General features: G+C 36.6%; 1 protein-coding gene and 1 non-coding gene across 2 annotated transcripts in view; one reads left to right on the forward strand and one right to left on the reverse strand.

Annotated features, from left to right (window-relative positions):
• Window positions 1–26,382, forward strand: part of LRRC49 (leucine rich repeat containing 49) — a 138,174-nt gene that overhangs the window by 92,983 nt on the left and 18,809 nt on the right. The window contains exons 11-12 of the mRNA XM_049777845.1: window positions 9,580–9,746; window positions 24,192–24,429. Coding sequence (XP_049633802.1) covers window positions 9,580–9,746; window positions 24,192–24,429 — 405 coding nt within the window. The remainder of the gene's footprint in view (window positions 1–9,579; window positions 9,747–24,191; window positions 24,430–26,382) is intronic.
• LOC126032320 (small nucleolar RNA SNORA51) lies at window positions 15,640–15,765 on the reverse strand. The gene has a single exon (XR_007503849.1). It is a non-coding gene; the product is annotated as a small nucleolar RNA SNORA51 (small nucleolar RNA).

The raw sequence follows: 26,382 nt of genomic DNA on the forward strand, positions 1-26,382 counted from the left end.
CAAAGTTTATATTAGATGTGCAACATAATCATTTGATGTGTATATATCGCAAAATGATTACATATAGTCAACATATATCATTACATGTTCTTTTTTGTTTGTTTTTTTGGTTTTTTGGGCCACACCCGTTTGATGCACAGGGGTTACTCCTGGCTAAGTGCTCAGAAATTGCCCCTGGCTTGGGGGACCATATGGGATGCCGAGAGATCAAACCGTGGTCCTTCCTTGGTTAGCACTTGCAAGGCAGACACCTTACCTCTAGCGCCACCTCACCAGCCCCTATCATTACATGTTCTTACAATGTTTTTCTTGTGATGAGATAGTTTACATTCTTTTTATTGGTAATTTTCAAATATACAATGTATATTTTTCACATAAAATACTTTTTGTAGAGAGATGATACATAGTCATCATCTATATACTTCATCTGCATCACTTGTTTTGAAATTGGAAGCTTATACATTGTGATTATCTTTCTTTATTTCATCCATCTTTCTGTAAATTATCATTTTCTGTATCTAGGAGTTTAGGCTTATTTAAAGTTATACATAGGATATCATACTTATCTTTGACTTTCTTGCTTGATTCATTTTATTTAACAGAATGCCTGCAAGATCCATGCATGTTCTCACAAACGGCAGAATTTTCTTCTTTTTATGACTGAATATTGCTGCGTTATTGTTGTGTGTGGTATGTGTGTGTTTTGTTATTTTTATGTAATGTTGGTGATCAAACCCAGTATTGATGGTACATTATAAATGAAAAGCTTTCTCTTTTGTTCCTCTTATGTAGAGGTGTTGAAGATCTTAAGGAATCTATGAATTAAGTTTCATTGTTTTTAATTAGGTGGAAGTAATTTTACATATCCGATACTATTTTCATAACACGGTTTAAAAATATTTTATATTAACATCACAAAATTTAATAAAGACAACTTAAGGTTCATATTATACATCATGTTATATTATAATGCTATGGATATTCTCCCGATTATCATTGTTGTAATCTTTGTTTTTTATCTGGGACAAACTTAGTGATGCTCTGGGGTTACTCCAAGCTTGGTGCTATGTGGCAGAGGTGGTGCTGGAAGTTAAACCCAGGGCACTAGCATGCACAGCATTTTCCTTGGTGTATTGAGCTGTATCTCTGGTGCCCATTACTCATTTTTGTCTAATGAAGTGCATAATGCAGTTGATTTTCTTTTTGAAATACAAAATGGCACCCAGTATTTTAAAAATGACTAGTGGCGAGACAGTTGAACATAAGTAGCTTAGGAACAAAGGAAAATTTAAGAAATGTGTACGGGCTAAAGAATTTTACAGTTTAAGTTGACTAAAGAATATGCTTTTATTTTTTTCCTAATAAAAATAGTCTCACATAAACAAAATAAAAAAAGGCAAAAAACATAAACAAATGGTCTCAAATTCTCACACCTGGGGATTAAGACTTTCAGAAGTAATCAAGAATAGTACTCACTTTTCTCATCTGCTACATTTAGCATTCTTTTTCCTATTTCGCTTTTCTCTGTAATCTTGATCCACTAGAATACCTAAAGTCTTTAAACATCTCTACATTTTTATTGCTTTGCCAACAGGATCTGAGTATTTTCCATATTGGAATATTCCTCATGGTTAAGTCACAACACATTGGTTTATAGCAAATAATTGTATTTACTTTTTTTAAAATTTATGAGTAAGATTTTTCACTGCCAAATAATAGCATTGACAAGTTTTCTGAATTATTCATTTATAAAAAGTAATATTTTCTATAATGAGACTTTTTCTGTCGGGTTCATAAATGTACAGAATAATATAAATAATTGGGCTAAAACTGTTGAAGGAACCTAAAAAAACCACTTTTGCATTAGCCCTGGGGCATGGAACAAGGAAGAATAAACAAAGAAATTCTATAGGAAGACTAGCATGCTAGTAAATTTTGTAGCAAATCACACTTGGCTCACACTTAGATCATATATGCTCAATTTAACTACTTAGTACTTTCCAGTGTTTTTGGAAACATGCCAGTGAAAAATAGAAAGGCTTTGTTTGGAGAGCAGGGAATACTGGGGAGAAGAGCTCCACTGCTGAGTGCTCAAGGATATGGATAGACCTCCAGCAAACATCTCAGGGAAAAGGGGGATACACTCCACATTTCCTCTGCTGAGGGTGCCCAGGCTACCAGATGGTGGGGAAATGAAAATTCAAGCTGTGACTTTAGAGCACAGGCAGCTGAAGTTTGAGCCATCGCAGTGGAAGATGGATCACATGGGAAACTGCAGTCCACAGTGGACTGTAAGATTAACCTCTCTGGCTATCTGTTACGAAGGCTCCTGTTCTACCCACAACTAAGGCCATTTCTAGGATTGGGCCACTTGTTATGCAATGTTTCTAGTCGCTAAAGCACCCAAATGGAAAATGTCTTATGAAGGGCTGGTATATACTTTGAGAATCGCTCTCCCTGGATCCAACAATGAGTTTTACTAGGATTGCAGTTTTAGTCTGTTCTCCTCCTGTCCATACCCCTCTGAAAGATTAGGGCATAATAACTTTCAAACCAGGACTAGAATCCAGCCAAGAGATAAATAGTAATTTGAGGTATTTGGGAAAGCATAGACTATGGAATCTGTTTTGAAGAGAGGGCAGTTTAATATCTTTACCCACTCTCCCTCAGCTTAGCCTCTAGTAGTCCCTTGTTGAGCCTGTACTTCTGAACTCCATTCTCCAATGGAGAAAGCTATTAGTAGCCTTTCTGCTTCTACTGCCTGTTTCAAACTGTAATAGAACTAATCTCAGTCATATAAGTAAATACAGAAGTGCCCAGGTGTAAAGCAACAGATCTTGCTTAAATAATTTGTATTAATTATATCCTACATCTCTGAAGCCTACAAAGCAAGCTAAGGAACGTGTTGTGCACCTGCACAAACTAAAGTTAATATACAAATGTTAAACAAAATGAGGAGAAATTAGATCAAAATAAACACCTAGAGAAAAGAACAAATGTAATGAAACTGGTTAACTTGTCAGACAGTCTCAAGCAACACTTACAGAAGAGGAAATAAGAACAATACTTTGTAGACAAATTGATATTAATTATAAGGACAGGGAAACTTAGACATAAAAATAAATACTGAGAGAATGTAAGAGAGGGAGCTTAATAGTAAGAAGGAAAATGGCCACGGAGGTTATGATTTGTAAAGTATGGGGTTGAAACATCTGAAAATAACACAAAATTTAAAAAAAGAATTGTAAATGTGAAAATAATGTAAGAGCCCTTTGGTACTATGTTAAAAGGACAAACTCCATATGATAGAGGTTCTGGAAGGAGAAGAGAGAAAGAGAAGTTATTTGAAGAAATAATATCTGGCACGTTCTCTAATTTGGGGAAAGAAACATACAAGTAAAAGAGGCTCAAAATGTTTTAAATAAAGTTAACTTGGACATGTACCAAAATATGATTAAAGTGTTAAAAATATAAATACCTACAGATACCTGGGGGAAAATGAGTTATGTATGCAGGAAAAACCTGTAGGCTAAATGGTACAAGGTAAGTTCTTAAAAGTATTTTTTCAACTGAGAATATTGCCTTTGAGAAAAATGCCAGATTATTTTTTAGAATCTAAACAGTACAACTAAATGACAATTCAAACAATTCATCCCACTCACAAGACTTCAAAAATATTAAAAAAAACAAAAACAAACAAACACTTAAGAGGAGCCTTGACTTCCTACTGGCTGCAGGAAAGCAATGAGAAGGAATGTGACCAATGCTTACCACTCTGCATGTCACCTTCTTCAATCAGGTACAGCCCTCCCTGACATTAGGGGCCCAGAAACTTATGTGTCACTAACAAACAGCAATGACCTATGAGCAAGGTCTATCCCCACACCACCCACTCTTGGCCAGGTTCTCACTAACACACCAGGAACTCCAAGGCCCTTTGAGTTGCCAGATCAGTGGTGAGGGGTACAAGCCAAGGCCCACTCTCACCCTCCATTGTTTGCAGGCAAGTGTTGATCCCAAACTGATGAGCAGCCAGAGCCCCACCCTACAGACTCCACCAAAAGCTGAAACCCCTGGAGGGAGAGAGATGCCCCCAAATCATGACTGGCTGGGTCCCACCCTGCAGATGATGCAATACCAAGAACAATGAAAAGCAGAGGAACTCAGTTACATCAGTGTATGATGATGACATAAGTTCAGAAAGAGGATGATAAAAGTCCATAAATAGCCTCAACTCCATCAGAACTTTTTACTCGAAGAAGACTTTAGCAGTCTTCTTGATGCTTAATAGTCTGGAGGAAAAATGAAAAGAATCCAAAAACAAGAACAGTGATGGAAAAACTTAACATGCTTAAAGTAGAAATAAAGGTTTTAAAGAATATAATACATGTCTCAGCAGCAACATGAATGAAACTGACGATCTGAAAGGCAAGTATCAGAACTCCATGAATAAAGAAGTGGTGAGAGAATAAGAAAAGATGAAGAGACTATAAGAAATGTTGTTGACAGTATCTGAATGTGCACCTGAGAATTACAGGAATTCCAGAAGGGGATCAGAGAGGAAAAGGGAAAGAAAGGCTGGTTAAAGAAAGAATGGATGAGAAAGTCCTCAGTTTGAAGATGGAGAAAGGTGCACTGATCCAGGCCCAGAGTACAATCAGACTTAATTAAAGAGAGCACCAAGATTCATTGTAATAAAAATAGAAAGAACCAAAACCAGAGATTCCTTAATGGAACAAATAAGAAGCAAGACCTCATGTAAAAGGTTAAAAAATAAAACAAAGATTAACTTCAGATTTCTCAAAACTCTCTAAGCAAGAAAAGAAACACAATGATATATTCAAAATACTAAATGAGACAAATCTCTGACCAATGTGAGATGTGAGGCAGTGATAAAAAATATTCTTGGGCCGGAGAGATAGCATGGAGGTAAGGCGTTTGCCTTTCATGCAGAAGGTCATCGGTTCGAATCCCGGCGTCCCATATGGTCCCCCGTGCCTGCCAGGAGCAATTTCTGAGCATGGAGCCAGGAATAACCCCTGAGCACTGCCGGGTGTGACCCAAAAACCAAAAAAAAAAAATATATATATATTCTTATACAAACAATCCTTCAGGGCATTTGCTGTATCTAAACTATCTGCTAGGGATAGTGAATGATCTCATATAAAAAGTAAAGCTCATGATTTTAAGAAATAGTACACTTGGTAGGTCTCTTGCCTGGTACATAGCAGACCCGAGTTCTGTCCCTGGTATCCCATTGGTTTCCTGCGCACTGCCAAGAATGATTCCTGAATGCAGAACAAGCAGTAACCCCTAAGCATCACCAGCTGTGGCCCCCAAAGAAAATAAAAGCAAAGTTCAAATGGCAAAAGAAACCAAATTGCTATTAAATGACAACAGATTTCTTCATCAGTAATTTATCTAGATTTTAATGACGTGAACTGTCATCAAAAGGCACAGTGTGGCAGAATATATTAGGAGAGATACCCTTAACCTTTCACAATAAAAACAGAGGAAGAGAGAAGAGAGAAGTAAAATGCCTGCCCAGAAGCAGGTGGGGGAAGGTGGGTGGGAGGGAAGAGGGCATCAGGGAGGGTGAGAGGAAAACTGGGGACATTGGTGGCAGGAAATACACACTGGAGAAGGTGGTTGTACATAGTATTACTAACTCAAGCATGAGCAACTTTGTGGAAAAACAAACCTATTATGAACAACCTTGTAACCATGGTAGTTTTTTTTTTTTTTTTTGGGTGGGGTCCACACCCAGTGGCCTCTAGCTCTGTGTGCAGAAATTGCTCCTGGCAGTCTAGGAGAACCTTATGGGATGTTTGTTGGGGATTGAACCCTGGTCGGCCATGTGCCAGGCAAATGTCCTACCTGCTTTGCCATACTCTGGCCCCAACCAAGGCGCAAGTGGTAGGGCATTTGCCTTGCACTCGGCTAACCTAGAATGGACTGTAGCTCCATCCCCTGCATCCCAAGACCATATGACCATATGCCAGGAGTGATTTCTGAGCACATAGCCGGAGTAACCCCTGAGAGTCACCGGGTGTACTCCCCACCCCAAAAAGAAACAAAACAAAACAAAAACAGGCTCAGAGTGAATGGTACTATAAAATAATCATACAGACTAATAGTACCCATAATAATGTAGGAATGACCGTACCTGTATAAGACCCAAAACTTTCCAGTAAGATAGTAATAAAATATAGGGACTGATGTTACATACTGGTTAAGAGATGAACAGATCAAGAGAATATACTCTTTCCTTTTCTTCTTTCTTTCTCTTTTCTCTCCTTTCTTTCTTTCTTCTTCTCTTTCTTTCTTTTTCTTTCTTTTCTTTCTTTTTCTTTCTTTCCTTTCTTTCTTTCTTCTTTCTTTCTTTCTTTCTTTCTTTCTTTCTTTCTTCTTTCTTTCTTTCTTTCTTTCTTTCTTTCTTTCTTTCTTTCTTTCTTTCTTTCTTTCTTTCTTTCTCTTTTTATCTTTCTTTCTTTTTCTTCTCTTTCTTCTTTCAGAAATGGAGAGAAGAGTAATGTGTCTTCCATAGAATAGAGACAGGTTACAATGGGAATGGAAAGGAAACTATGGAAATTGGTGGAAGAAAATGAACTGTCATGAACTGTCATGAAGGGATGGGTGTTGGAACATTACATGAAACTCAATCACCAACAACTTTTGAACTCTATCTTACTGTGATTTAATTGAGAGAGAGAGAGAAAGGAAAGAAAGAAAGAAAGAAAGAAAGAAAGAAAGAAAGAAAGAAAGAAAGGAAGGAAGAAAGAAAGAAAGAAAGGAAGGAAGGAAGGAAGGAAGGAAGGAAGGAAGAAAATGAAAGAGAGCAGAGAAAGAAAGAAAGAAACACGAAAGGAAGATATAAAGAAAGAAAAATAGGAAGAGAAAGAGAGAAAGAAGAAAGAGAGAAAGAAAGAAAGAAAGAAAGAAAGAAAGAAAGAAAGAAAGAAAAGAAAGAAAGAAAGAAAGAAAGAAAGAAAGAAAGAAAGAAAGAAAAAGAAAGAAAGAAAGAAAAAGGAAGGAAGGAAAAAGAAAGAAAAGACAGATGGGCTATGTGATTTGGAGAGTGGGAAGTATTGTGATATTTTACCTATAGATTGGGGTTTGTAGTTCTGGTCCTCTCCTCTCCTCTCCTCTCCTCTCCTCTCCTCTCCTCTCCTCTCCTCTCCTCTCCTCTCCTCCTCCTCTCCTCTCCCTCTCCTCTCTCTCTCCTCTCCTCTCCCCTCCCCTCCTCTCCTCTCCCCTCCCCTCCTCTCCCCTCCCCTCCCCTCCCCTCCCCTCCTCTCTCTCCTCTCCTCTCCCCCCTCTCCCCTCCCTCCCCTCCCCTCCTCTCCCCTCCCCTCCCCTCCCCTCCTCTCCCCTCCCCTCCCCTCCCTCCCCTCCCCTCCCCCCTCTCCCCTCCCCTCCCCTCCCCTCCTCCCCCTCCCCTCCCCTCCCCTCCCCCTCCCCTCCCCTCCCCCTCCCCTCCCCTCCCCTCCCCTCTCCTCTCCCTCCCCTCCCCTCCCCCTCTCCCCTCCCCTCCCCTCCCCTCCCCTCTCCCTCCCCTCCCTCCTCCCTCTCCCTCCCCTCCTCTCCCCTCCCTCCCCTCCCCTCTCCTCCCCTCTCCTCCCCTCTCTTCTCCACTCCTCACCTCTCTTCTCCTCTCCTCTCACCTCTCTTCTCCTCTCCTCTCCTTATTCCTTTCCTTTTTTATTTCCTTTCCCTTTCCTTTCCTTCCTTTCCTTTTCTTCCCTTTCTTCTTTCCTTTTTTCCCTTTTCTTTCCTTTCCTTTCCTTGCCTTGCCTTGCCTTTCTTTTCCTTTCCTTTCCTTTCCTTTCCTTTCCTTTCCTTTCCTTTCCTTTCCTTTCCTTTCCTTTCCTTTCCTTTCCTTTCCTTTCCTTTCCTTTCCTTTCCTTTCCTTTCCTTTCCTTTCCTTTCCTTTCCTTCCTCCTTTCCTTACCTTTCCTTCCTCCTTTCCTTTCACTTTCCTTCCCTTTTCTTCCTTTTCCCTTTCCTTTCCCTTTTCTTCCTTTCTTAGCAACACATTGTACTCAAGGCTTACTTATGACTCTGTGCTTAGGGATTATTCCTGGTGAGACTTGGAAGACCATTTGTAATACCAGGGATTGAACCTTATTTGACATACTATCTCTCTAGTCTCTGGAAGATCATTCTCTAATTGATAAATATGCATCAAATGTAAGCAAAGTTTATAAAGCAACTTCTAATAAACCTGAGGAGATGCATTGATAGAACAGAACAGTAGTGGGAAATTTTTAACACCCAGCTCTTATCATTGACAAACCAACCAGACAAAAGAACATTATTACCAAGGAAATAAGAGCTTTAAACAGGAATTGGAGGAACTGGGAAGGTTAATAGACATGTATAGAACCCCGCACCACATGCTACCCCACCCCTGAATAAACCAAATGCTCAGTCTTCTCTAGTGCATATGGAACATTCTTAAGGATAGACTATGTGCTTGGGCACAGTGAAATTGAAAATAAGATCACAAAAATAGAAATAACAGCAAGTTTTATTTTTAGAAACCATGCAATGAATTTAGAAATCAACTATAAAAATCAGAAAAAATTCTTACATTTGGAATCTGAACAATATACCATTGGGTCAAAAAGCACATGAGAGAAGAAATAAAAAAAAATCAAAGAAGACTGAAGACACAAACTATTAATCTAACAAATACAACAAAAGCAGTACCAAATGGGAAGTTAATAGCAATTCAGGCTTACATCAGGAAAGAAGAAAAATCTCAGACAAACAATCTTATCAGTTTGAGAAACTAGAAAACAGCTAATATGGCCTCAAAGTAAAAAGAAGAGAAAAATTAGAGTAGAAATCAAGAAATAAATGAATTGGGGCCAGAGAGATAGCATAGAGGTAAGGCATTTGCCTTTCATGCAGAAGGTCATTGGTTCAAATCCCGGCATCCCATATGGTCTCCCGTGCCTGCCAGGAGCGATTTCTGAGCTTGGAGCCAAGAGTAACCCCTGAGCACTGCCAGATGTGACCCAAAAACCAAAAAAAAAAAAAAAAAAAAAAAGAAAAAGAAAAAAAAGAAAAAAAAAGAAAAAGAAAAAAGAAATAAATGAATTTGGCATATTTATCAGTCTCTTTTTCTTTGTCTTTACTTCTCTCCATACACCAGGTTATTTTACCATATTATTCCCAGTTCTAGGACAAGAAAATAAAGCTAACATTTACTATGTTTAAATACAGAATTAAGTGAATATTGGCCAAATAAAAATTTCAGATAACACATAGTTATACAAATTTTTATCAAATTAAACTTTCAGGTACACATTAAATAGGAAGAATTATTGTTTACATATTAAGGGTGATGCATCCTTTTTAAGATGTGTAAATGAACAGAAAAAATAAGACCATTTATACTTTGTTTAAGGATGTGTATTTGGTGACTACTATTAAGGAATAATCTTAAAAGTGTGCTATGTAATAAAGTTGGTTAAATAAAAAAAAGTGTGCTAAGTAAGTATAAACTGTTTTTGATACTCTGCTGCTTACAAAATCAGATTATGTAATTCTTGTCACAATTAACTTTCATAGGAGAAGAAAAGATTAACAATAAACAACATAGCTCGAAAGTGGGACTTACAGCAACATCGAATAATCACTATTGCTGCAGATCAAGATAGAAAAGATTCTGACTCATCTACTCAGGAGCCCTGTCAGATCGATGGAGGAACCATTTCTACATTTCCAGAGGAAACAGGGTATGCAAATGGGAGTGTCTTTGAAGATCTGTATTTGGAGCAGAAATGGAAAACCATTTCACATATAATTATTTAGAAATCAAATTTTTAAGAAGACCTACTCAGGGCCCGGAGAGATAGCACAGCGGCGTTTGCCTTGCAAGGAGCCGATCCAGGACCAAAGGTGGTTGGTTCGAATCCTAGTGTCCCATATGGTCCCCCCCCCATGCCTGCCAGGAGCTATTTCTGAGCAGACAGCCAGGAGTAACCCCTGAGCACTGCCAGGTGTGGCCCAAAAACCAACAAAAAAAAAAAAAAAAAAAGAAGACCTACTCATATTAGAAGTTTAAAATTTAAAAATAAGATGAAAATGACTAAAATATAAAATGATCTCTAATTTAAAACCAGTAATTTCCTTTTTTTATTGGAAAACATCTGGATTACTTACTATGCCCCCTCAGGTCCTCTGACTACCTGGCCTGTTTCATTCCCTGTCATTATCCACATTATTCTCCAGTCTTCCTAACCTTTCAGTTCAATTGCTTTTTACCCCAGAGCCTTTCTCCTAAAAGCACTTCTCCCCTGACACCACTTCCCTGCCCTGCTTCCTCACCCTGCCTTAGCAAACATTCTTCATGGAGACAACACTAGCACAGATGCCACTATGATATTTTATTACTCTGTTCTTCTTGTTCTTAACACCTTCTATAATCAGAATTCAATAACTATAAAATATTTCATTACTTCCTATCATTTTTATCCCCACTAGCATGTAATCTTCTAGAGGCAAGGATTTGTGCCTGTCATGATTTTTTTTTATCTTTTGCTATTGTCTGGAGGTGTTATACAGCTCATATTCGAGCTCACTGATTCTATCTTCAGCAGCTGTTACTCTGTGATACCTTCCAGTGTCTTTTTCTTTTTAGTCATAAAGTTTTTCAGTTCTGTCATTTCTGTTTGAAGTTTCTTATTTCTGTACTTATATCGTGTTGTTTTTATTGTCTGTTCTGTGGTTTTGAAATCTCCTTGAACATCCTTAAGGATGTACACATATATACATATATACATATATATACATCTGTGTATATATACATATATACACATATATAGTTGGTTAATACTGGTTGGGGCTTAAGGGCTACCAATCTTGCACACTAAGCATAGTGGAGTTCTGCATTACTTTATTACTTTCCCATTATGATTTTTGCAGACTGGAGGTGTTTTCTATGCGTTGTTGTCTAACTAGAGTTAGGATGTCTTTGTATGCTTATGGTGTTGTAATATCAAAACTCTAGAGCATTGGGCTTTATATTTATGAAATATTATACAATATTTAGTTGCTACTTTATGTAACTAATTAATAATTCTTATATTTCTCTAGAGCTTTATTTAATAATATCTACTATCAAAATATAATTTTGCTTGGTTATAACTAATCACTTTATTAGATCATAACTCTAGAGTATTGGGCTTTACATTTATAAAATATTATAAAAATAAATTTCATTTATAATTTTTAAACATTTTATTCTAGAGCCAGGGAGATAGCCAGGGTCACATACCTTACCTGCTCAGGAACTAAGTTCCATCTCTGGAACACAGGACCTCTTGAGCACCACTGGGTGTAGACCCACTGGACATGAACAGTACTACATCACCGTCCAAGCATTGAACTGTGCAGCTGGCTTGGCCACAGATCACTGTGCTTGGCCTCATATCACAGGGCTTGGCCACATATCTCTGTGCTTGGCCACATATCACAGGCTCCTGAACATCTCTTGAGAGCATCCTCCCAAATTATTTTAAAGGTATTTTAGTTCCAAGGTTATCTAAATAAATAAGAGTTCCATTCTATAATTTAATGTCTGAAAAAGTTAGTCTTTGACCAGACTCCTTAATTTTATATTTGGTATTAAGAGTGTAATTTCAAGGTTTAGGGAGAAAGCTCAAGCCTATTAATAAGAATAGTCTTGTTCATCGAAGGATGTAAGAAAAATTAATGACAGTATAGTAATAATACCCAAAGACAATAAAGATGAGGGTTAGATGGACCAGCCCATGATATGAAGCTTACAACAAAGAGTGGTGAGTGCAGTTAGAGAAATAACTACACCAACAACTAACATGATATTGGTAGTAAGTGAGAGAAATAGAATGTTTGAATACAGGCCGGGTGTGGGGGAGGAGGGAGATGGGGGGGGCATTGGTGGTGGGAGAGTGCACTGGTGAAGAAGGATAAACATTTTATGGCTGAAACTCAATTACAAACATGTTTGTAACCATGGTGATTAAATAAAGAAATTATTAAAAATTATAAGAAAAAAATAAAGTTCATAAGAATATGTGTGAAACTTGATCTTTGATAAGTAAAAATGCCCCTATTAGATACTACAAAACTACTATAGCAAAGACAGTGTTAATGACCAAAAAATAAAATAAATGATTAATGTCATCTAGACCAGATTTTTGGTAGAGATGTTTGGAGGTGGGGTGGGGGGCTGAGCCATGATGATTTGCTCAGGGGCTATTTCTGATTATGTGCACAAAAATGACTCCTGGTGGTGCTCAGGGTATTTAGATATTGGAGGTCCCTATCAGAGTTGGCTGCATGCCAGGTACACACTTTAGCTCCTTTACTTTCTCTCTGGAGAACAGTATTTTTATAGAATTTTAGAAAAAAAAAGAAGCTTATCAACTTCTTTGTAGAAAGTTTAGTATTTCTGGGACTGAAATAAAAATAAAGTAGAAGATGGGAAGTATATGAGTTAATAGTAAACTGTCATTGAGGAAAATTATGCTCAAAATAATGTAAGTCTGAAGATTTTAGAGATAGAACATATCTAAGTTATGAAAATCAAAAGCAGTTTGGAGACCATTATGGTGACCTCAGGAGATTATTGGAGAAGAGGAGAAGTAAAGGTCATTAAGGAAGAGATTAGTTAAAGTTATTGTTGTATCTAGCAAAATCACTGATAATAGGACTAAGTATTGAACCGGGTCCAAGTATTTAGTAAATAGCCTGCCTATCTCCTTTGAGCCTCAGCTATGCAGCATGCTCTTGTTACAGGTCTGTTCACTGTGCAGATTTAACTAATGTTGGGAATTGCTGCAAGTATAGGAACTTGATTATTAGCTCTTTTAGTAGGTAAAACTTTTTGGTGAGTGTTTTCCATATTATTAGTATGATTTTCCTAACACTCTGAACTTGTTAAGAAGTTTATGGCCAAAAATTCCATTACCTTCTAAGATTTAAAATTATAGTCTGGGGTCAGAGAGATGTACAGGGAGCAAGCCATTTTCTTACATGCAGCTGGCCCAAGTTCAATTCCTGGCACCACATATGATTCCCTAAACATTGCCAGGAGTGAACCCTAAATATAAGCTAAGAGTAAACCCTAAGTGTTGCTGAGTGTGATCCAAAAATTCCCCCCAAATAATAAAATAGAATTATAGTTTTTCCTCTTATGGTCCCCCCAAACCAGCAGTTAAGAGAAAGTTTTTACATTCATGAAAACTATTATGCCTTACTACTGTTACTGCCAAGAATTTAGGAATTTTTATTTGGAGCTATACTTACCTTTCTAAAGTTAAGAACACAGAAAAGTTTGGAGGAGATGGAAAAATGATGGGTGTGTCTAGGGGAGGAAAAGTGGAAAGTAGAAATTTATCACTGGGAAAGAAATTTGTCTTTTTTGCAAGAGTTATTTGCTACTGATGTAAGTTCAAAGTAGTATGGAGAAACCACAGCATTGTCTTGGCCTTACCTAAAGCTATTATGGAGTCACAAATGATAGTTATATATAAAATTAGAAAAACAAAACTTCAGAGATACTGAATTGTTGGAGACTATAAAGCAAAAGTGCTTTTTAGTGATTGGTAATATAGTCAAGTCTGTTTGTGGTTGTTTGATTCCTATTAAACCTTTATAAGAAATAACTTTATTAGAGCTATTTCTAAAAGAGCTTTCTGCTTTGATTTTGTTTTTTAGTCAGTCCCAGCTCTTCTCAGGAGTTATCTTGCTTCTGCACACAGAGGTCACTCCTGAAGGGTTAAGGAGACCATATAGTGTGCCTGGGATTGGACCCAGGGCAGCTGCATACAAGGAAAACCAATTACCAGCTGCATTACTGCTTCAGTCTCTAAAAGACCTTATACCTTGATTATGCCTAAACCAGAGGTTCTAATCTGACTCTTTGAACTCAGTCTTTGTTTTAATGTAAACTTTCTATGTCATTTGTCATAGTTGACTATTCCTTTTTATATTTTTTAAAATAATATCTTTATTTAAGCACCATGATTACAAATATGTTTGTAGTTGGTTTTCAGTCATAAAATAGAACAACCCCCTTACCAATGCAACATTCCCACCACCAATGCGCGCCCCCCCCCATCACCTTCCTCCTCAAACCTTTGCCTGTCTTCAAGACAAGCATTCTATTTCTCTCTCTACCATTGTCATGCTAGTTGTTAGTGTAGTTCTTTCTCTAATTGTACTCACCACTCTTTGTGGTAAGCTTCATATCATGGTCTGGTCCTTCCAGCCCTTATCTCTATTGTCTTTGGTATTATTACAATAATGCCTTTTCTTTTTCTTAAATCCCACAGATGAGTGAGACTATTCTGTCTGTGTCTATCTCTCTCCCCCTGACTTATTTCACTTATTTCACTTAGTTTACATGTTCATTCATGTATAGGAAAATTTCATGACTTCATTTTTCCTGAAAGTTGCATAGTATTTCATTGTTTATATGTACCACAGTTTCTTTAGTCACTTATCTATTGTCAGACTCTGAGTTGTTTCCAGATACTAGCTATTGTAAATTGTGTTGCAGTGAATATCTGTGTGCAGAAGGCATTTTTGTATGTGTTTTTGTTTCTAGGGTATATCCCTAGGAGTGGTATAGTATAGCTGGATCAATTTCCAGTTTTTTGAGGAATTCCATATTGTTTTTCAAAAAAAAAATAGCTGGACTAGATGGCATCCCCACCAGCAGTGAATGGGAGTTTATTTCTCCCCACCTTTCTGCCAGCACTGATTGTTCTTGTTCTTTGTGATGTGTGCCAGACTCCGTGGCATGAGATCATATCTCATTGTTGTTTTGATTTGCATCTCCATGATGATAAGTGATATGGAGCATTTTTTCATGTGCCTTTTGGCCATGTATATTTCTTCTTTGAGGAAGTGTCTGTTATTTCTGACTCTTCCTTTTTTAATGAATACTGAGTTTGGCCACATCATCTGTTCTCAGGGCTTACTTCTGTTTCTTTGCTCAGGGATCACTAATGGTAGTCCACTTGGTAGTCCTCTTGGTAGTACTGGAAACTGCACGTAGTTGAACCAGGATTGATCATATACAACAAAAGAGTCTACACCTCAGTATTACCTCTCTGCACTCAACACTTCGTTTTTGAAATATTATTTGCATAGACTTTTTGATAACACACCTAGTTTTTTCTTATTTATATAAATTCACTTTTAATTATCTTATTTTGCACACTTCTTATCTACCAAAATTCCAAGTATATTATAGCATGTTATTTCTTGATTGTTAAGATTTAAATTATGTTTTTTTTAAATAAAAAAGAATAAATATTCCTGAGACTGGCTCTTGTATTCTGAGCACTATTTCCTTTGAGGTACAGAAGCTTCTCAGCTTAATATAGTCCCATTTATTTAAAGATACCAATACAGTGGTAGGGTGTTTGCCTTGCACATGGCCAACCCAGGTTCAATTCCTGGCATTTTATATGGTCTCCTGAGCCTGTAAGGAGCAACTTCTGAACACAGCCAGGCGTAAGCCCTGACTGCCACTGTGTGTGGCCCACAATCCCACCAAAAAGATTTACATGTATATATTTTTTTCATAGATGAATATTCATTTCATTAAATCCCTTTCCTTCCAACATCTATAATTTTTGTCCCCCAATTCACAATACAGACCAGGCAAAGGGCCTGTGTTGAGGTGTATATGGGGTGCATTTACTGTACCTCCTCTTTCTATACAGTGTAAAGAAAGCCTGTGGTAAGAATTGGGAGGCCTTCTCTTTTCTTTTCTTCTTTTTGATTTTTAATATATATATACATATATATGTGTATATAAAATCCTTCACCAGTACAACATTCCCATGACCAATATCCCAAGTGTCCTTCCTCCCCACCCCACACCGGCCTGTACTCTAGATAAGCTTTCTACTTCCCTCATTCAGTCACATTTTGTTATGATAGTTCTCAGTGTAATTATTTCTGTGACTGCACTAAACAATCCCTGTGGTGAGCTTCATGTTAAGAGCTGGACCCCCCAGTCCTCCTCTATTTTGTGTCTGAGAATCATTACACAAATGGTTTTCATTTTCCTCAAAACCCATAGATGAGGGAGACCATTCTGTGTCTATCTCTCTCTCTGACTTATTTCACTCAGCATAATAGATTCCATATACATTCATGTATAGGAAAATTTCATGACTTCATCTTTTCTGATGGCTGCATAGTATTCTATTGTGTATATGTATCATCATTTCTTTAACCATTCATCTATTGAGGGCATCTAGGCTGTTTCCAGAGATTGGTTATTGTAAACAATGCTGCAATGAATATAGGTGTGAGAAAGGGATATTTGTATTGTATTTTTGTGTTCCTAGAATATATCCCTAGGAGAGATATAGCTGGATCGTATGGGAGCTCAACTTCCAGCTTTTGGAGAAATCTCCATATCGCTTTCCACAAGGGTTGGACCAGATGGCATTCCCACCAGTAGTGAATAAGAGTTCCTTTCTCTCCACATCCCCGCCAGCACTGCTTGTTATCATTCTTTCTGATGTGTGCCAATCTCTGTGGCATGAGATGGTACCTCATAGTTGTTTTGATTTGCATCTCCCTGATGATTAGTGATGTGGAGCATTTTTTCATGTGCCTTTTAGCCATTTGTATTTCTTTTTGTCAAAGTGTCTGTTCATTTCTTCTCCCCATTTTTTGATGGGGTTAGATGATTTTTTCTTGTAAAGTTCTGTCAATGCCTTGTATATTTTGGATATTAACCCCCTATCTGATGGGTATTGGGTGAATAGTTTCTTGCACTCAGTGGGTCGCTCTTGTATTCTGGGCATTATTTCCTTTGAGGTGCAGAAGCTTCTCAGCTTAATATATTCCCATCTGTTAATCTCTGCTTTCACTTGCTTGGAGAATGCAGTTTCCTCCTTAAGATGCCTGTAGTCTCAATGTCATGGAGTGTTTTACCTACATGTTGTTCTATATACCTTATGGTTTCAGGTCTGATATCGAGGTCTTTGATCCATTTGGATTTTACCTTCGTACATGATGTTAGCTGGGGATCTAAGTTCACATTTTTGCAAGTGGCTAGCCAGTTGTGCCAACACCACATATTGAAGAGGCCTTTCCTGTTCTAGGATTTCTTGTACCTTTATCAAAAATTAGGTGACGGTATATCTGGGGAACATTCTCTGAGTACTCAAGCCTGTTCCACTGATCTGAGGGTCTGTCTTTATTCCAATACCATGGTGTTTTAATAACTATTGCTTTGTAATACAGTTTAAATTTGGGGTACGTAATACCTCCCGTATTCCTTTTCCCAAGTAATGCTTTAGCTATTCGTGGTTGTTATTGTTCCAAATGAATTTCAGAAGTGTTTGATCCACTTTTTTGAAAAAGGTCATGGGTATCTTTAGAAGGATCGCATTAAATCTGTACAAAGCTTTGGGGAGTATTGTGATTTTAATGATATTAATCCTGCAAATCCAAGAGCAGGGTATAAATTTCCATTTCCATGTGTCTTCCCTTATTTCTTGTAGCAGTGTTTTATAGTTTTCTTTGAATAGGTCCTTCACATCTTTAGTCAAGTAGATTCCAAGGTATTTGAGTTTATGTGAGACTAATGTGAATGGGGTTGTTTTCTTAATATCCATTTTTTCCCTAACATTATTGGTGTATAGAAAGGCCATGATTTCTGTATGTTAATTTATAGCCTGCTACGTTGTTATTTGCATCTATTGTTTCTAAAAGTTTTTTGATAAAATCTTTAGGGTTTTCTAAGTATAGTATTATGTCATCTGCGAACAGTGAGAGCTTGACTTCTTCCTTTCCTATCTGGATTCCCTTGATATCTTTTTCTTGCCTAATCGCTATAGCAAGTACTTCCAATACTATGTTAAATAGAAGTGGTGAAAGAGGGCAACCTTGTCTTGTACGAGAGTTTAGAGGGAAGGCTTTCAGTTTCTCTCTATTGAGGATAATATTTGCCATTGGCTTGTAATAAATGGCCTTGACTAGATTGAGGAAGGTTCCTTTCATTCCCATCTTGCTGAGAGTTTTGATCAAGAATGGGTGTTGAACCTTATCGAATGTTTTCTCTGCGTCTATTGATATGATCATGTGATTTTTTCTTGTTTATATTGTGTATTATGTTGATGGATTTACGACTGTTAAACCATCCTTGCATTCCTGGGATGAAACCTGCTTGATCATAATAAATAATGATCTTCTTGATAAGGCATTGAATTCTATTTGCTAGAATTTTATTGAGGATCTTTTCATCTGTATTCATCAAGGATATTGGTCTATAATTTTCTTTTCCGGCTGTATTTCTCTGTCTGGTTTTGGTATCAAGGTGATATTGGCTTCATAGAAGCTGTCTGGAAATGTTCCCAGTTTTTCAATTTCATGAAAGAGCCTGGCCAGGATTGGTAGTAGTTCCTCTTGAAAAGTTTGAAAGAATTCATTAGTGAATCCATCTGGACCTGGGCTTTTCTTTTTGGGAAGACATTTGATTACCGTTTTAGTTTCCTCAATAGTGAACATCTATAAATTTTATTAGGAATATTGGGGGGAGCTGTTGAGGGACCATACCCAGAGGTGTTTATAAGCTGTTATATTCTCTGTACTCAGGAGTGATTCCAGACCATGTTTATGGGACTGTATGTGTACCAGGGATTTTTCTATAGGGAACTTTTTTAATTATATAATTAATATTCTTCTAGCTACATATATTATACATTATAGTTCTCAAGTCTATACTATATGAAATGATAATCCTGCTTTATTCTCTAACTTTTTACTTTACTCTCAGCTATACATATTTACTGTATTTGCCAGCGTATAAGACGACCCCCTTATTTTGCAGTTAAAACATGGGTTTAGGCCTATATTCGCTGTATCAGACAGAACGTTCCTGTGCTGCAACTGTATATACCATAGTGAGCCAATCACAACAAGCAAAGGTCCAAAGGTTATACTGTAATAGACTTCCTCTCTGACTCTAGCCACTCTGAGCAGGCTTTTTATAGTGCAGATTCGGGTCAGAACATTGTCTAATTTGCATGCATAAAAAGCCTGCTTGGATTGGCTGAGTCAGAGAAGTGGTTCCAATAGCCTTGCAGTGATTGGTGCAGGATCGAGTTGGAAAATTCGTTTTGTGGCAATATTCAGACAATTTTCGTTTAGTGGCATATTGAAACATTTTTCAGGATATACTGGGTGTATAAGACGACCCCCGATTTTCGGTTGACTTTTTGTTTCAAAAGTCATCTTATACGCTGGAAAATACGGTACTTACCATTGTCAACTCTTCCTTGGCAATATTTGGTTTTTCAGAAGCCTGTTGTTTAATTTTCACACATGTATGAATTTTTCATTTAATTTCTATTATTGCTAGTTTCATGCTATTGTTTTATATAAGATGTTTAGAAGTAAGAGATATTCCAATATCTCTTTCTTTGACTTTAAATGCAATTTACATTTCAGAAATATTTCAAGTATGTCTCTCATATGACATCCACTTATATGGTGTGTAAGGCAATAAATTATCAAATGCACGGATCATGAAACTATCTTCTCACTTTGTAATTTTAAAGAGAAAGGCTTAAGACTTGATCTTTTATGTTCTAGGGTTTTTTTTGTACCTAGAGATGATTTTCTGGAAGAGAGAGGAGCACACCTAGCTGCATTCAGGGCTTTTTTCTTACTCTGTGTACAGGAATCACTCTTGGCAGTGCTCAAAGGATGACATGTGGTGTTTAGGACTGAACCATGGTCTGCAGTATGCATGGAAATACCCTAAGCTGATTTCTTAAATCTGAGGTTGAGGCCTGGTTTGTTTTCTTCTATAGAAATAACCCATTAGTGGCTGTAGTGAATAAGCCCTGAGCACTAATGGTGGGGCCCAAAATTAAAAAGAAAATAGCCAATGAACCTCGTGCGGTTTCATTTTCCTGTTGATTCGTAAGGAAATGTCATTTCTAATTAATTGTTGTAATGTTCCTGTTTTCTTTCCCCATTGATTTGTAATGTCATTATGCCCCATGCGTTGGTAGAAATAGTAGGATAGAATCTTATTGTAAATCTTCAGTGAATAGCCCTGTTTTAGTCTGACTTCTGACTCCCATTCTATCCGTTTAGATTGTTCCTTTTCAAAGTTCTGCTGGATTGGTTGGCTCCGTCTATTCTATAGTGTAATTGAAGCTTTGGTTTTCTTTGTCCTTTATCATTCAACACTTTTTACTTTTTAGATTATGGAAACATTTTTGACACCACCCTTACTGCACATTCTCTGCCTCTGTCTCTCTGTGTCTGTATGTCTCTTCACACACACACACACACACACTCTCTCTCTCTCTCTCTCTCTCTCTCTCTCTCTCTCTCTCTCTCTCTCTACTTATGGGTAAAGTACTGTGGGGTAGTGGAATCTTAAAAGTTTCAGATACGTGTTCTAGTCTTTCTGTGATTTTATCTAAAAGTATGAAGTGAAGCATTTAAGTATTAGATTTGTATTATTACACTTTTGGTTGTGTTTTGTTTTCTTTTTTGGGCCACGAATAACAGTGTTCATGGGTTACTCCTGGCTCTGTACTCAGGAATCAGTCCTGGAGAGCACAGGGGATGATAAGGGATGCCGGTATTGAACCTGGGTGCTCGCATGCAAGGCAAACGCCCTACCCACTGTGCTCCACCCCAATTATTACATTGTCTTTAAGTCATATAAAACTACATTTGGGGGGGGGTTGGGCCACACTCGGTGGCACTCAGGGGTTACTCCTGCCTCTGCACTCAGAAATCACTCCTGGCAGGTTCAGAGAGCCATATGGGATGTCAGGGATCAAACCCAGGTCCATCCCAAGTTGGCCACATGCAAGTCAAATATATTACCTAACACTGTGCTATCACTCCAGTCCCTACATTTTGTCTTTCTGTTATTTGAAAGTCAGGCTCTTTTTGAAAATGGGAAGCTAGTCAGGTGATCACTAAGTTCTTCCTTAGAGTTACAGATTCATTTCTTTAATGCTACTTGTTTTTTAGTATTACATAAGATTTTCCGTTTTAGCAATTTGTATCAACCTTTTCATAATGCAAAGTGGCTAATGCTTATGTTATAAGGACTATAACCTTTGCCTTATGAGTGTATAAACTAAATGCCTAGGACAAATGCCCATGAAAAAATTATCGGCACATGAAGTGAAGTAATTTTGTAAAATTTTGGTGTATTCCATCAATAATTTTACTGTTCAATGTATTTAGAATAGTTCTATGGGGAAATGGCATATGGCAGGTTTCTTTTCCCTTTCAGAAATAGGAAAGTACTTGGTGTAATTTTTTTTTTTTTTTTTTGCTTACCTTGGATGTATTCACCAGAGCTGGTTTATTTTTGGCCATATCCTGTCTATGAACACTCTGGTATTTTAGCCAACATTACTATATAATAAAATACAATGCATAAAATGTATTTCTACACCTACAACTGTTGTAATAGAAATTGATGAAATACGTTATTATAGTAATCGACACCACTTACTCATTGGAAAAAGAATCTTCTGAAATATTTTAAGACTTTTTGTTCTAGCCTGTTAGAGGAAATTTAATGATTAAATATACATACAATTCATAATCCTTTGAAATAATCTTTTTCTTCACTTAGTCATTAAAGAGTCTGTACTTCATTTAACCTGATTTTTGGGGACATAGTAGATTGTTAAATACTCTCTTTGTTAGTGTCCTCTACAAATCAATACATATTTTCCTAATTTATTCTTCTGTATAGTTGACTGAAAGAACATTTGGTTTTAGGATTAACCTCTGAATATCTTGAATATAATTCCTATTTAGAGATGCACTTCATGCTGTTATATAACATTTTAATTGGGATTGTATTAGAATTCATGAGAAAACAAAATTTTTGTTTGTTTTTGGGCCACAACCAGTAGTGCTCAGGCCTGCTGCCTGGTTCTGCACTCAGAAATCACTCTTGTTGGGGACAGAGTGATGGCACAGTGGTAGGGCGTTTGCTTTGCATGCAGCTGACCCAGGACGGACTGATTCGATCCCCCAGAGTCCCATATTGTCCCCCATGCCAGGGTCAATGTCTGAGCACATAGGCAGAAGTAACCCCTGAGCATCACCAGGTGTGCCCCCAAAAAACAAACAAACAAAAAAAAAGAAATCACTCTTTTGGGGGGCTCAAAGGATCATGGGGGATGCTGGGATTGAATCTAGATCAACAATATATAAGACAAACACCCTGCCCACTATACTATCACTATGGTCTAAGAAAATAAATTTTAAAGCATAGATCCTCCATGGAATGAGACTACATTTCTTAGAGTATAAATATAGTCTCTCTCACCTACTCTAAACATTTGAGTCATTTGATTTATCCTAGTCACTGATGAGTGCTGTAATTTTCTCATAAAGATCTGTAATATTTTTGTTATAATTTTATATTAATAATATTAACAAAATATTATTAATTAAAATGTATTGAACTAAGAATGAGGCATGAGTTCGAGTTTTTTATTTCTGGTTCACATAACAATTCAGAAAAATTACATAACAGATCACTGTTTCACATACAAGGGAATTGCTTGTTAACAAATTATGATTTTAATTATTTCCAAAGTAGTAGTCTCATTTTCTATAAAACATCTCAAAAGTTTTACCAAAATATTTGATAAGAAAAGACAAGGAAAGTCCCATTCAAGTCCATATCTTTACTTTGTGAGTACTATGCATAGATCCATTCTCAAACCTCAAATAATGTTGTTTTATATGCTTTCATGCTAAGATCTTTGTTTTCAGATAATATTCTTACTAATATTAATTTATCTTTTATTTTCTTTAATAGATTTGTATACATTTCTCTATTATATCACCTCTCCTAACTTATTAAATTATGTTTATAATTTTGTCCCCTTTATAAGATAGCAAGTACCTTGAAGCTAAAGGCATTTTTTTTATGTTTTGAGAAATCTGAGACTTTTCACAATGTATGTTAAATGAATAAATTATTAAACATTTTAGAAGGTTCCTTTTTTTTTTTTTAAATTTTGGGCCACACTGCAGTGTTCAGGGCTTACTCCTGACTCTGCACTCAGAAATCACTCCTGGCAGGCTCAGAAGACCATATAAGATGCCAAGGATTGAACTCAGGTTTGTTTGTGCAAGGCAAACAAACACCCTACCCACCACTGTGCTATCTATCTTTCCAGCCCAAAACATCTTAGAAGTTTTTATAATGTTGATATGGAAGGTAAAGTGAAAAAACTATTACACTGTTGGTTTTTCATGTCTAAATTGGCTTATATTTATTTCAGAGGCACCAATGAGCATATTTACCTACACAAAACTAAACTGGTTAATAATACCAGTAAACTGTTTAACAGTTACTTTTACCATTATATTCTTTAATTTTATTAGAATTTAGGTAACTGCATTAGTATTAACATTTATCATGGTACTGATATAAAAAATTACTATAACCCACCATGCCCAAATGCCTAGGCCTCCCTACCACTAGTCCTAAGTTTTTATTTTCTCGATTTCTACTCCCCTCCTCCCTCTTTATTTTAATTTGGTTATATATACAAGTCACAAGGAATTGTATTGGAATAATCTTAGATAATAATTTTGTAAAGGTAAAGACTGATAATGGAGCAAAAATCAGATGAAAATTAAGAGTTACCCATACAGAAAGACAATTGTTAAAGATTATTATATATTCCCAAATGCTTTAAATTTTTATACTATATAGATTTATGATAGAAATTCTATTTTATGATATTTATTTCTTCTTAGTTAATTTTTAGATAAGGAAACATTTGTGTTGATATGAAAAGCTATCTAGGATGTATTAAATAGTTTTAAAATTAAACAGATTATATGTTGTTATTATAATTAATTTGGGTATCAAATTAATTTTTGTTTATATATGCCTCTTATTTAAAAAAACAATGAATTAGATTAATGTAAAACTTCCAAATATGTTATTGAAAATTAGTTGCTCTGGGTTTATTTATTGAAATGAAAAATGAATATAAAATTTCACATAAATTTCTGTTGCTCTGGATTTATTTTTTGAAATGAAAAATGAATATAAAATTTCATATGAATTTTCAATGGGATTTTGTATTGCTATTTGTTTGTTATCTACTCTTGTTACATTTAACATCATGGCATTTGTCTTTTAGGTCTCTGGACTCAGGACTCAGCAATGCTTTACAAGATTTATCTGTCACAGATACACACCTGGTTGAAGTGGATGGAGATACACTTTCCTTGTATGGCTCAGGGGCCCTAGAATGTCTGGATCGGAATTGGAGTGTTCAAACAGCAGGAATGGTGACCACAATCTCCTTTACTTTCATTGAATTTGATGAAATAGTTCAAGTGCTTCCCAAATTGAAGATTAAGTTTCCTAATTCTCTGGTAAGCATTTCTTTTAAGTGGTATTCCCAGTCATGACTTAATGTGTTTAACTTTTATTGATGCCTTTTTCATATTACAGAAAGATTGGAATTTTGTTTTAATTTTCTGAATTTGGAACTTAAGCTCATACATTTTATAAATTAAGTGATCTCGAAGTTTTATGTTAATATTAAAATTGTCTCTATATAAAATGATTATCTGCAGAGTATAATTTTACTCAAGTTATATAATTCTACTTAATAAGTAGAAGTTAGCTTGAGAAGTTAGCTTTTTGTAATCATAATGGTGTTAACTTATTAGTATGGTGACTTCCTTGAACTTTCTTTGGAGATTTTATTATCCCCATTTATCTGTTAAATTATTTTCTTTTCTTTTATATGAAGTGTTCTTTTATTTACGGTGATGATGAATGTTTTCTCATTATCCTTAAAAAAAAGGACTGAAGAGACAAGAATATGTTTACAAAAGTGCATTGAAAATTGCAGGCAACACTCATACTAGTACTTTTGTCTTAGTGATTTTATTAGTAATTGACAAGATAGAAATAAAATGACCAGCTATTTTTTCTCAGAAACATTGTGAACCCAGTATGAAAAAAGTCTTGAAAGTTTTATTTTTGGTTTTATCTTTGTAGATTTAATTTAGTATAAACATAATTATAATTATTGAGTTTGAATTACACATATTTATGTAATTTGAAAGAATCTTCTTATTCTTTTTCTTTGTCCTTTGAAGAGAGGGAATTACTCAGAATCAAATAGCTTAATAAATTTCACCAATGATTAACAGGATGTATTAAAATTACATACATGCATGTTTGAACCAAGTTACGGGGAATGTTGGACTTTATTTGTCGGCCCCCAGATGCACCAACAATATCTTGTGGTATTGTTTCTCTTTTGCATAGGCACATTAAAATGGGAAAATAATACATATGCAAACAAGTTCTTATCTAATAGAGATGGGAACACAAATTTGGTAATGCAGTTAGGCCTTATACCCTGAACATTGGCATAATGATTTGGCTTAGGCCTCAGAAGAATGGGCATTGCCCATACACAGCTGAACAATGGATACCATCTATGGAAACAACCACAATTGTCTATAACATTACCAGGATGCAAACCTCTACCAGGGAAGACCTGCTACTGCTCTGGCATTGACTTACTCCAAAGAGTGCTCTCAACACCCAGACGACTCAGCAATAGCCTGCTTGCAGGGCAGATCGCTCCACATCTAATGGTGTGCTGAAATTAGAGGATGCTCCACATCAGCCTGACTTCGATGAAAGAAGTGCATAGAATCCAGAATCTTTAAATATAGGAACCTGACACCAACAACAGCTAAAGTGTGAAAAAGTTTCACCGGGACCACGGAGAATGACTCGGGTTGGACAGACTGATATGCCTGGAGCCCAGAGTCGGTCTTATGCCAATAAATCTCAGGGGTGAGGCTTTCTTGTAATCAGGCCAAGGATTTTTTTTTCCGTTTTCCCCATATTTTTCTGGGCCTATGCAAACAATGGCGATTGCCACTGTCACACCTTTACTATTTTTTCTTTAACCCTTATCCTTTAAGGAAAAAAAAAATTTTACTGAACTTAAAAACAAATAACTATAGTAGAATGCCTGTCTCGAATATAGGCAGGGGATGGGTAGGGGTAATGTTACAGTGGTGAAGGGGGGTGTTCTGTTTGTGACTGTAACCCAACTATAATCATGTTACTTAAATAAAAAATATATTTATAAAAAATAAAATAAAAAAATAAAAGTAAAAAATACGGGGCCGGGTAGGTGGTGCTGGAGGTAAGGTGTCTGCCTTGCAAGCGCTAGCCAAGGAAGGACCGCGGTTCGATCCCCCGGTGTCCCATATGGTCCCCCCAAGCCAGGGGCGATTTCTGAGCACATAGCCAGGAGTAACCCCTGAGTGTCAAACGGGTGTGGCCCAAAAACA

Source organism: Suncus etruscus, chromosome 1 (assembly GCF_024139225.1).
Source record: "Suncus etruscus isolate mSunEtr1 chromosome 1, mSunEtr1.pri.cur, whole genome shotgun sequence".
Taxonomy (NCBI): Eukaryota; Metazoa; Chordata; class Mammalia; order Eulipotyphla; family Soricidae; genus Suncus; species Suncus etruscus.